General features: G+C 42.0%; 1 protein-coding gene across 3 annotated transcripts in view; it reads right to left on the reverse strand.

Annotated features, from left to right (window-relative positions):
• The window catches only part of LOC109897022 (insulin receptor substrate 1-B), an 83,267-nt gene extending 71,040 nt beyond the window's left edge, over window positions 1-12,227 (reverse strand). For 2 of the 3 annotated variants that reach the window (XR_004211054.1, XM_020491512.2), the window contains exon 1: window positions 11,391-12,199. Coding sequence is in view for 2 of the 3 variants with exons in the window: in XM_020491512.2 (XP_020347101.1) it covers window positions 11,391-11,739 (349 nt within the window). In the remaining variant the exon portion in view is untranslated. Of the gene's footprint in view, window positions 1-11,390 lie in introns of all 3 variants that reach the window. The other variant, XM_031832313.1, reaches the window with a different exon arrangement.
• Window positions 12,228-12,478: the final 251 nt, after the last annotated feature.

Raw genomic sequence — 12,478 nt, forward strand, 5'->3', positions numbered from 1 at the left:
CTCTGCTCATTTAGTCTAGATCTTTTCACAAAAGGCATCTTTCAAAATGTGAGGAGCTTGTCGTCAACCCCAGCATAACATACATTTCAGCCACACCCTTTTACTGTATACATAGGTTGGAATTCCAAGGTTGGGTGTGCACACACACACACACACACACACACACACACGTTGGCCTCATTCCCCTCAACAACAAAAAATTCAGCAAACGTTAGCATGAAATAGATGGATATTTTGGAACCACATGACCTAGACCCTATATGGAATATGAGCCGTATGCATGTAGATTGATGTAGCTAGCTCAGACCAGACAGAGGAGAGATGGACGCGTTATAAAACAACACTCAAGAAACAGGAGGAGTGGGGGGGGGGGGGGGTAGCAGTTCTGAACAATGTCGCGCTCATTCAACAACACCACAAAGCTGAGAAAACAGTGACAAAATGGACAGAAGAAATGCCAAGAGGCAGATATCAAAATGTTTGTCGAGACAAACAGTTGACAGGGTTGTTGATTTAGTTAGCGCCGCCGATTGTTTTATGGCTGACAACTGGAGTGTGAGACACCCCTTCTCCTCCTCCTTTCCTCCCCAATCTGGCAACCACATCCCATACCCACTCGGAGGCCTCTGAAGGAGCTCCTCTGCTGCGGTCTCTTCCAAGCGTGGTGCTGCGAGTGGGGAAGAAACGTTTGACAACGAGCCAGGATCAGTTAGGCCTATGTAGACTATTGTTGCTGTGGTTTTCTGTCCAGTTGATTACAGTTAGGACTGGAGTAAGGAAAACTGATCCTAGATCTGTACGTAGGGCCAACTAAGCCTGAGACAGCATGGAGCAGAGGTAATATGCCAGCATACGACATTAGTTAAGGCACAGTTTAACCAAGTTAAAAGAGGTACATTTCTATTTCAACCTCTTGATCATTGTTACCGGTGCAGAATGTTTGGGACATCTACACAGTAAGAGGTTTCTGTGTTTCTCTCACTCTTGTTGCGGTACCTAGTTTAGTGCCCTCATTCTAAAATCAGCAGCTCAGCTGTAAGTACCATGACCCCTTACCTTCGTTTGCCAAGATTGCGTCATGTGTGTCTTCCCCACCCCAGTCACTGCCGGGTCTATGAGCTTTCACATTGAAAGACCGCAGAACAAACCTGGCGAATGCAGCCAGTCAGCCACTGGCTTGAGAGTTGTGTTTGCACAAAATGCTTGATCAACAGCTGATATCAGGAAGGATTTGAAAGTGTGTCTACATTGAAATCAATGCTTTCTGTTGCTGTGTGCATAATTGCAAATATTCATAAATACCCCCAAAAAGTATTATTGAAAATGAGCAGGCCTACTGACATTTGTGTATACTGCACAGGTATCAAACTATATGGATCTTGTATAAACTTGTTCATACTTGAGTGTTTTCTCCACTCTGATGAATGTCGTCTGGGCTAATATTTTCATGTCAGCAGAAAAAGAGAAAATACAAAGTAAACAGAGAATCAGACTCATAACAGAAATCTGGATGTTTCAGCAATGGCCTGGGTTGACTTGGAAAAGAAGGAGCAGGACGAAGGTTGGCAGTGACACATTGGCTCCAATATACCCTACTCTAGCTATAAAAATATATATAATCTAGTCTGACCAGTATTCTGTTCCAGCTGGCTGATCGGCAAAGCAAGAAAAAGTATGTGAACCCTTTGGAAATGGCTGGATTTCTGCATAAATTGGTCATACAATTTGATCTGATCTTCATCTAAGTCACAACAATAGACAAAGACAGTCTGCTTAAACTAATTACACACAAGCAATTATACGTGTTTATGTCTTTATTGAACACACAGTGTAAACGTTCACAGTGCAGGCTGGAAATAGTATGTGAACCCTTGGATTTGACCCTCCTTTGGCAACAATAACAACAACCAAACCTTTTCTGTAGTTGTGGATCAGACCTGCACAACGGTCAGGAGGATTTTTGGACCATTCCTCTTTACAAAACTGTTTCAGTTCAGAAATCTTCTTGGGATGTCTGGTGTGAACTGCTCTCGAGGTCATGCCACTGCATCTCAAATCGGGTTGAGGTCAGGACGCTGACTGAGCCACTCCAGAAGGCGTATTTTCTTCTGTTGTTGATTTACTTCTGTGTTTTGCATCGTTGTCCTGTTGCATCACCCAACTTCTGTTAGGCTGTCCGCCAATTGAAGCTCAACATTCTCCTGAAAAATGTCTTGATAAATTTAGGAATGCATTTATCCGTTGATGATAGCAAGCTGTCCAAGCCATGCGGCAGCAAAGCAGTACCAAACCATGATGCTCCCTCCACCATATTTTACAGTTGGGATGAGGTTTTGATGTTGGTTTGCTGCGCCTTTTTTCTCAAAAAATAGTGTTGTGTGTTCCTTCCAAACAACTCAACTGTAGTTTCGTCTGTCCACAGAATATTTTGCCAGCAGTGCTGTGAAACATTCATGCGCACTTTTGCAAAATTCAGACGTGCAGCAATGTTTTTTTTGGACAGCAATGGCTTCTTCCGTGGTGTCCTCCCATGAACACCATTCTTGTTTAGTGTTTTACGTATCGTAGACTCGTCAACAGAGACGTTAGCATGTTCCAGACATTTCTGTAAGTCTTTAGCTGACACGCTAGGATTCTTCTTAACCTTACCTTTCTCAACATCACTATGCACTGTGCCCTTGCAGTCATCTTTGCAGGACAGCCACTCCTAAGGAGAACAGCAACATTGCTTTACTTTCTCTATTTATAGACAAATTGTCTTACCGTGGACTGATGAACATCAAGGCCTTTAGAGATAGTTTTGTAACCCTTTCAGTCAGCCATTCTTAATCTTCAGTCATCTGAGATCTCTTTTGTTCAAGGCATGGTTCACATTATGCAATGGTTCTTGTCAAGAGCAAACTAAAAACCTTTTGTGAGTGTTTTTTTTTTAATAGGGCAAGGCAGCTCTAACCAACTTCTCCAATCTCATATCATTGATTGGACTCCAGGTTAGCTGACTCCAACTAGCTTTTGGAGAAGTCATTAACCTCGGGTTCACATACTTTTCCAACCTAGACTGAATGATTAAATGATGTACTCAATACAGACAAGAAAAATACAATAACTTGTGTTATTAGTTTAGCACACTATGTTTGTCTATTGTTGTGAGTTAGATGAAGATCAGGTCAAATTTGATGACCAATTCATGCAGAAATCCAGGTTTTCCAAAGGGTTCACATACTTTTTATTGTCACGTGTGTGTATAATATATATATATATATATATATACACACACTTGAAGTCAGAAGTTTACATAAACCTAAGTAAGTCATTAAAACTTGTTTTTCAACAACTCCACAAATGTCTTGTTAACAAATTACAGTTTTGGCAAGTCGGTTAGGACCTCTACTTTGTGCATGACACAAGTCATTTTTCCAACAATTGTTTACAGACAGATTATTTAACTTATAATTCACTGTGTCACAATTCCAGTGGGTCCGAAGTTTACATACACTAAGTTGGCTGTGCCTTGAAACAGCTTGGAAAATTCCAGAAAATGATGTCATAGCCTATCAGAAGCTTCTAAAGCCAATTTACATAATTTGAGTCAATTGGAGGTGTACCTGTGGATGTATTTCAAGGCCTACCTTCAAACTTAGTGACTCTTGATTTTCCCATGGTGTAAAGCAAAAATAAATCATTCAAGACATCACCGGCAACAATAGTTCTTCCAAAACGATCTCGACAAAACATTTCAGTATGGATCTCGCTTTGTGCATGGGGGCATTGTCATGCTGAAACAGGAAAGTGCCTTCTCCAAACTGTCACAAAGTTGGAAGCACAGAATCGTCTAGTGTCATTGAATGCTGTAGCATTAAGATTTCCCTTCACTGGAACTAAGGGGCCTAGCCTGAACCATGAAAAACAACCCCAGACCATTATTCCTCCTCCACCAAACTTTACAGTTGGCACTATGCATTGGGGCAGGTAACATTCTCCTGGCATCCGCCAAACCCAGATTCGTCTGTAGGACAGCCAGATGGTGAAGCGGGATTCATCACTCCATAGAACGCATTTTCACTGCTCCAGAGTCCAATGGCAGTGAGATTTACACCACCCGAGCTGACGCTTGGCATTGCGCATGGTGATCATAGGCTTGTGTGCGGCTGCTCTGCCATGGAAACCCATTTCATGAAGCTCCCGACGAACAGTTATTGTGCTGAATTTGCATCCAGAGGTAGTTTGGAACTCGGTAGTAAGTATTGCAACCGAGGACAGACAATTTTTACACGCTACACACTTCCGCACTTGGTGGTCCCGTTCTGTGAGCTTGTGTGGTCTACCACTTCACAGCTGAGCCATTGTTGCTCCTAGACGTTTCCATTTCACAATAATAACAGCACTTACAGTTGATCGGGGCAGCTATAGCAGGGCAGAAATTTGACGAGCTGACTTGTTGGAAAGGTGGCATCCTATGATTGTGCCATGTTGAAATTCACTGAGCTCTTCAGTAAGGCCATTCTTCTGCCAATGTTTGTGTATGGAGATTGCAAGGCTGCGTGCTCGATTTTATACACCTGTCAGCAATGGGTGTGGCTGAAATCGGCAAATCCACTAATTTGAAGGAGTGTCCACATACTTTTGCCCATGTAGTGTATATGTTTTCTAAACTTCAATGTCTAGTTGCAGGGGGTTTGTTAATAATTAAAAATAGGGATGCACGATATAAATCGGTGAACATATAGGAAATCGGCTGATATTAGCTAAAAATGCCAACAGCAGTATCAGCAGATGTCTAGTTTAAGGCCGATGTGCAAAACCGATGTCAAAGCTGACGTGCATACCTATATAACGAAGGTACACGACGTAATGACACCACCCAAAATGATGCGCTATACATGCAACACAGCATTCCTAAACTAGTCCACAATGTCTGCTGTGTGGATCGAGCAGTCAACCAATCCAGCTATCATTTGAAAGAGTAACATGTCAGCGAAACAACTCAAAGGTGAAATCCATTAAATCCAAAAGATTAGAATTAGAACTCCTACCGGAGTTACACAGTATTAGCATCACTGCTATTAGCTTCACGACATATATACTATGGAATGCCGTTTAGTTTGTGTCAAAAAAGATACAGTAGCACTGTCAAGCTGTACAAAAAAAGTCTGCAAACAAGCTAACCCCAGACACGAACGATGTGTTTACAATAGCACGTTGGTAATAAAGCATAATTTGTTCGACCACAACTACTGGGGTAGCTAGCTTTAGCTTGGTACCTAGCTAGCACCAATACAATCAGCCTGAAAACAATGAACAGTACAAACTGCAGTCATTTTCATTATTCTTAGCAATGATTTAGGAATCCTTGTGTAAGTATTAGCTTGGTTGCCACTTGTTGTTCGCCTATTGAAATTGAACTTCAGTTCATGAAAAGAAATAGCTAGCCAGCTACTTAACCCTGTTGCCTAAAGCTAAGGTTATAAGAAGCCAGCTAGCTTCATCTGGCTAGTGAGGCTCGAACGGACCGGGTTATGTGTTGTGAAGCTAGCCACAATAAGGATTAGGCACCCGCAATAAGGATTAGGCTCTAGTGGAATAATACAATTTGCCTTCTACATAAAAGTATGTCACTGACAGTGATGCAAATGAATGCAACATTGTAAAATGATGGCATACTTTTATTTTGAAGGCTAACCGCACTAAGTCCACTATTGTGGCTAATCCTCATTGTGGCTAGCTTCACTAAGATAGGTCTGACCACCATTAATCAAATAAGAACTGTCTTATAAATTATGGATATTTTTTATGATGACACCTAGCTATATAGTTAGCAAGCTAACTATAGCTACTGAAACAGATTGTCGTTTTGCTATGTTTTTGGGGAAGCACATTGTTTGCATCCAGGAGCTAGCTATTTTTTTTTTATGACCAGCACTGTAGGTGTGCGAGTCAACTTTACCAGCATCATAGCATACGTATCAATGAATTGTTGTGACAGAAGAAATGTCAATTCATCTCAGTGAAAGAGGTGTCACTATAGTCCCTGGTTCGAATCCAGCCTGTATCACATCTGGCCATGGTTAGGAATCACACAGGGCGGCGCACAATTGGCCCAACGTCGTCCGGGTTTGGCGGGATAGGCCGTCATTGTAAATAAGAATTTGTTCTTAACTGACTTCCCTAGTTAAATAATGGTTAAATGTAAAAAAATATATATAACAGACAGCTGATGTGTTGTGCACCTAAGTCCACAAGCAAAGGGAAAAGGTGAGCGGAGGAGTGCGTAGATGCGGGAACAACGACCAAATTGATCATGCTGTTTGTATATGGCTGCTATGAAAGTGAACTGTGTTTGCATGTGATAAAGGGTGTATTTATTCCGCCGATTCTGTTGAAAAACGTTTCTTAAACAGAAGCAAACGGAATGAAACAGGGATAAACAGACCTGAATTTGTCCAATAGAAACTCTAATTTGCAACTGTTGGACTAATGATTACAACCTAGATCAGCTAGACACAGGCAAGAGTGTGAAAGGCAGTATTGAATATTTCAATGTCTAACCTTAATTACACAAATTCTGAACTGTGCACCTACAGTACATTGTAAACTTTATCCATAGGCTAGGTTGTAGCAAACTCATGATGGGTACAGGGAAACTGAGCATCACGTAGTAGCCTAAACTCAGAAATGTTACATTTAGCTGGGTGAATGGCATATGAAGGACAGTCATCCAATATGCTGTAATAATTCTCAGAAAAACGGCATGACCGCCACTGGTGTGCTGCATGTCATGGTTACATCACCCGTCTCGATCTATGCAAACACGTTCCTGGATTACTTCATAGAGCAACATTTTTTTTTAAATTTAATAACAGAGCATTTTCTAAATTCAACAAACCCCTTACAACTAGACATGTACAGTGAATTCGGAAAGTATTCAGACCCCATGACCTTTTCCACATTTTGTTATGTTACAGCCTTATTCTAAAATAAAAAATAAATAAAAATTCACTCATCAATCTACACACAATACCCCATAACGACAAAGCAAAAACAGTTTTTTTTTTTTTATTCTTGCTAATTTATAAACAATAAAGAACAGAAAAACTTTATTTACATCAGATTCAGACCCTTTGCTATGAGACTTAAAATTGAGCTCAGGTGCATCCTGTTTCCATTGATCACCATTGAGATGTTTCTACAACTTGAGTCCACATGTGGTAAATTCAATTGATTGGACAAAGATGAACATCGCAAAGTACAGAGAGTTGTACAACCCAATGACGCTGACAGAGAGGGATGCCTCGCTTCTAGACTTTAGAAAACTTTGCTTATTTTGTTTTTTTTGTGTGTATTATTTCTTACATTGTTAGCCCAGAAAATCTATGTTATTACATACAGCCGGGAAGAACAATTGGATATCAGAGTGACGTCAACTTACCTGCACTACAACCAGGAATAAGACTTTCTCGAAGCAGATCCTTTGTCCGCACCACCCAGGGCATTTGAACTGATTCCAGAGGTCAACCCAAAACCACTCTTGTATAGAGACAAAGTGTAGTCGCAATTCAACGACTCAGACACGAGGCAGGGTCAACAGACAATCACGGACTACAAAAGGAAAACCAGCCATGTCACGGACACAGACATCTTTCTTCCAGAGAAACAAACACCTTCTTTACCCACTTTGAGGAGAATACGGTGCCTCCAACGAGGCCCGCTACCAAGGACTGTAGGCTCTCCTCCCCTGTGGCCGACGTGAGTAAGACATATAAAAGTGTTAACCCTCGTAAGGCTACCAGCCCAGACGGCATCCCTAGCTGCATCCTCAGAACATGCGCAGACCAGCTGGCTGGTGTGTTTACGGACATATTCAATCTCTCCCCATCTGCTGTCCCCACATGCTTCAAAATGGCCACCATTGTCCCTGTACCCAAGAATGCAAACAAAATGACTATCGCACCGTAGCACTCACTTCTGTCATCATGAAGTACTTTGAGAGACTAAAGGATCATATCACCTCCACCTTACCTGTCACCCTAAACCCACTTCAATTTGCTTACCACCCCAATAGGTCCACAGACGATGCAATCGCCATCACACTGCCATATCCCATCTGGAGATGAGGAATTCCTATGTAAGAATGCTGTTTATTGACTATAGCTCAGCATTCAACACCATTGTACCCTCCAAGCTCATCATTAAGCTTGAGGCTCTGGGCCTCAACCCCGCCCTGTGCAATTGGGTCCTGGAATTCCTGACGGGCCGACCCCAAGTGGTGAAGGTAGAAAACAACATCCCCACTTCGCTGATCCTCAACACTGGGGCCCCACAAGGGTGCATGCTCAGCCCCCTCCTGTACTCCCTGTTCACTCATGACTGTGGCCATGCACGCCTCCAACTCAATCAAGTTTGCAGACGACACAACAGTAGTAGGCTTGATGACCTCATACAGGGAGGAGGTGAGGGCTCTCGGAGTGTCGGTGTCAGGAAAATAACCTCTCACTAAACGTCAACAAAACAAAGGAGACGTCCACATTGACGGGACAGCAGTGGAGAAGGTGGAAAGTTCCTCTGCGCACACGTCACTGACGGACAGAAATGGTCCACGCACACAGACAGTGTGGTGAAGGCACAATAGCGCCTCAGCCTCAGCAGGTTGAAGAAATTTGGCTTGTCACCTAAAACCCTCACAAACCTTTAAAGATGTACAATCGAGAGCATCCTTACGGGCTGCATCACTGCCTGGTACGGCAACTACACCACCCATAACCGCAGGGCTCTCGAGGGTGGTGCAGTCTGCACGACGCATCACAGGGTGCAAACTATCTGCCCTCCAGGACACATACAGCACCCGATGTCACAGGAAGGCCAAAAGGATCATCAACGACAACAACCACCCGAACCACTGCCTGTTCACCCCACTACCATCCAAAAGGTGAGGTCAGTACTGGTGCATCAAAGCTGGGAACGAGAGACTGAAAAACAGCCTCTATCTCAAGGCCATCAGACTGTTAAACAGCTATCACTAGCACAGACGCTGCTGCCTACATACAGATTTAAAATCATTGGCCACTTTAATAAACGGAACACTAGTCAATTTAATGCCACCTTAATAATGTTTACATATCTTGCATTACTCATCTCATATGTATATACTGTATTCTATACTATCTATTGCATCTTAGCCTATGCCGCTCTGTCATTGCTCATCCATATTTATATATTCTCATTCCATTTCTTGTGGAATTGTTCGATATATGACTGGTTAGATATTGCTGCACTGCTGGAACTAAAAGCACATGCATTTCACTACACTCACAATTACATCTGCTAACCATGTGAATGTGAACAACAAAATGCGATTTTATTTGAGAGATCCTTGATGAAAACATGCTCCAGAGCGCTCAGGACCTCAGACTGGGGATAAGGTTCTCCTTCGAACAGGACAACAACCCTAAGCACACAGCCAAGTCAATGCCGGAGTGGCTTTGCGACAAATCTCTGAATGTCCTTGAGTGGCCCAGCCAGAACCCAGACTTGAACCTGATCAAACATCTCTGTAGAGACCTGAAAATAGCTGTGCAGCAATGCTCCCCATCGAACCTGACAGAGCTTGAGAAGATCTACAGAGATAAATGGGAGAAACTCCCCAAAAGCCAAGCTTATCGTGGTGTCATACCCAAGAAGACTTGAGGCAGTAATCGCTGCCAAAGTACTGCGTATAGGGTCTGAATACTTATGTAAATGTGATTTCCGTTTCTTACAAAAATGTCAAAAACTATTTTTGCTTTGTTATTATGGGGTATTGTGTGTAGATTGGAGGAATTATTTTTTTATTAAAATATATATATATATATTTTAGAGTAAGGCTGTAACAAAACAAATGTGGAAAAAGTCAAGGGTGTGAATACTTTATGAATGCACTGTATGTTTAGAAGACAGTGGTTGTCTTCCAAGTTTGGAAGGTAGGTCAAAAATTCTCTGTGCTATGCCTAATAGTACAGGGATTTTTCTGGATCAGAAAGGGGCTTAGGTGGTGAGAGTGGCAGGGGGGCGTGTCAATGAGCACAGTCAATCATCATGAGGCTACATTGAGGTCCCCATCCTGACACTACAAAGACAATTGTGAATTTTTTTTAAACAAATTTCTCATTGGAGCTGAGATACAAATGTTACAGTTTTAAAGCTACATTTCTGCAATTCTAAACATTTTGCCATGCAGCTGAGAGAAATTGTTGCAATTTTAATGCTAATTTCCTGTGATTCTACAATGGAGTTGAGAGAAAATGTTGCTGTTTTAAAGCTAGTTTCCTGCAATGATAAGCATTTTACTATGGAAAATGCTGTGTTCTTTTGCTCAAACATAATAACAAAATGAATTCTGCTAAATCAATTGTTTAGTGAATTTTCAATTCTCCACAACTGTCTCGCTTTTATTTTGGTAATTGTTAGTTCTCAAAAAGATATATATATATATCCATTATTTTCTTTGCATACTTTATATCTGGTTACACTGAAAACGTTTTTCCATCCCATTCGTACAAAGTAAAAAAATAAATAATTCAATGTTTGGATTTAGGCGACCCGAAAAGACGTTTATGCCAAACCAAGGCTAACAATGGCTGAAATATCGCTGCAGTACCCAACCTGTGAAGGCTAATTGAGCATCACATTAGACGTTGCAATCTGTTAGCTAAGACTACACTTGATACTGGCAACATTTTAATGAAACGACTTGTTTTTCCCTTCTCAAAACGCTGTACAAACCACCAGCTCTTTGTCCACCTCTGAACTTCTGAAGCAAGTAGACCATCTGTGGTAGTAAGAAAAGTATGATAACGTAGCTATGTTCTCAGGGTGGTGTCAATGATAAGCACACATGGCAACTTGGATGAGGTGTAGTTTTTGGTGTGCCTTGGCAAATAATTATTATGCAAATAAGTATGAACTGTAATTTTGCATAATATTTAAATAGTCCTTAGGCAGCATTTCATATTAAGTACAGTAACCACACATTGTAATTTGGACATATTTTGACACCACCGTCTGTTTCAGAGCATGCCTCAAAATATTATGATCAAATCGGGACCGACATTTGCAAAACAGCGCTGGTAGTAAATAGTGGGAAACCCCTCGCTGCTGACATGCAATGTGAAATTACTCCCATTGAGAACCATATACATACTCCTGGATGTCATTCAAAAAGAATAACTATGAACCATATTTTAAACGAGCACGTGTTGAATTTATAAGTTGCATTTCAGCAATTGCTGCAGTGGGCTACATCGCCACGTTCAGATAATACTGTGGCCACTTTGCTAACGTTTGGCAGCCATATAGAGCTCGGGTTGCAGTCAGAGCTCGCTGTAGTTTGCTAGCTATATATATATATGTTTACTTACTTTTGCATTGCAGCTCCACCATGGCCTGATACCATTCGTCCTGGTCCGCCTCGTTTTCTGCCGCGATGGCAAAGCTCTCCGCTCGAGTGTACAGCACTATCATGTGCTTGTTCTTCGCATCAGCCCGCTTATTGATGTTGAAACACGTCTCCAGCACCAGGGCTTTCTTTGGGACGGGTGTTTTTCCGCGGAATTTCTTCTCGCTCTCGTAGTATTCGAGCCGGGCCGGACCCCTCTCAGAGGCCGTCCGGAGGACGAAGTATCGCCGGTGCATGGATTTCTGCTTGCGGAGGTAGCCGTTCTTTCGAACGTCCTCGTAGCTTTGCGGGTCGGGTGGTTGGCACTCCATCGCGCTCGAGTACTTGTTTTTCTCAACTACAACCTAAACTTCTATTCAATGACAGCAAAAATATTTTCGCTAGCTAGATAATTCCAACATAATTCAGTCGCGTCCCCCTCCCTCCCTTTAACACATGTATGCAAGGGAGAGAGGTCCTCTAGTCCAGTCCAGTATTTAAAAATATATACTAAATATTACCTTTCCTTTCTCTTTGCAGTAGTGTGTCTGCTACTACTATTTAGCTTGCAGAGTGCTTTAATCCATTTACTGTATTTCTTGGCAGCAGTGTACTGAATACTTCGCTGCAACTGCTGCCCTCTCCCCTCTATGGCGTGGAGCTACTGTGGAAAGCTGTCAGTCAACGCTTGTCCGTAGTGACAGAAGAGGGCGAGAGATAGTATACAGAGAAGGAAAGAGAGAGAGAGCATTGAGTTCATGTGCGAACTTGAATCAAATTTCATATGACGTTTTGTTCTTATAAGAATGCCTATGCGCTTCAGCCAATATTGTGAAACTTGCAACGCTATTTTGAAGATTATTTGATGTGCTGCACGATTGAGACATTTTATAACCAGAAATGCACCCCGATGATGGTACCATTGGCTTGTTTATACTTTTCAGTTGAACCCCGTTACAGCTGTTAGTGCGATCGATTTAATTGTAGTGGGAAAAAAATGTACATTGTGTAGGCATAATTACGTGATTCAATCAATGGTGCCTCCAATGCTTCCCACAGTTGTGTCAAGTT

This window comes from Oncorhynchus kisutch, linkage group LG9, assembly GCF_002021735.2.
Source record: "Oncorhynchus kisutch isolate 150728-3 linkage group LG9, Okis_V2, whole genome shotgun sequence".
NCBI lineage: Eukaryota > Metazoa > Chordata > Actinopteri > Salmoniformes > Salmonidae > Oncorhynchus > Oncorhynchus kisutch.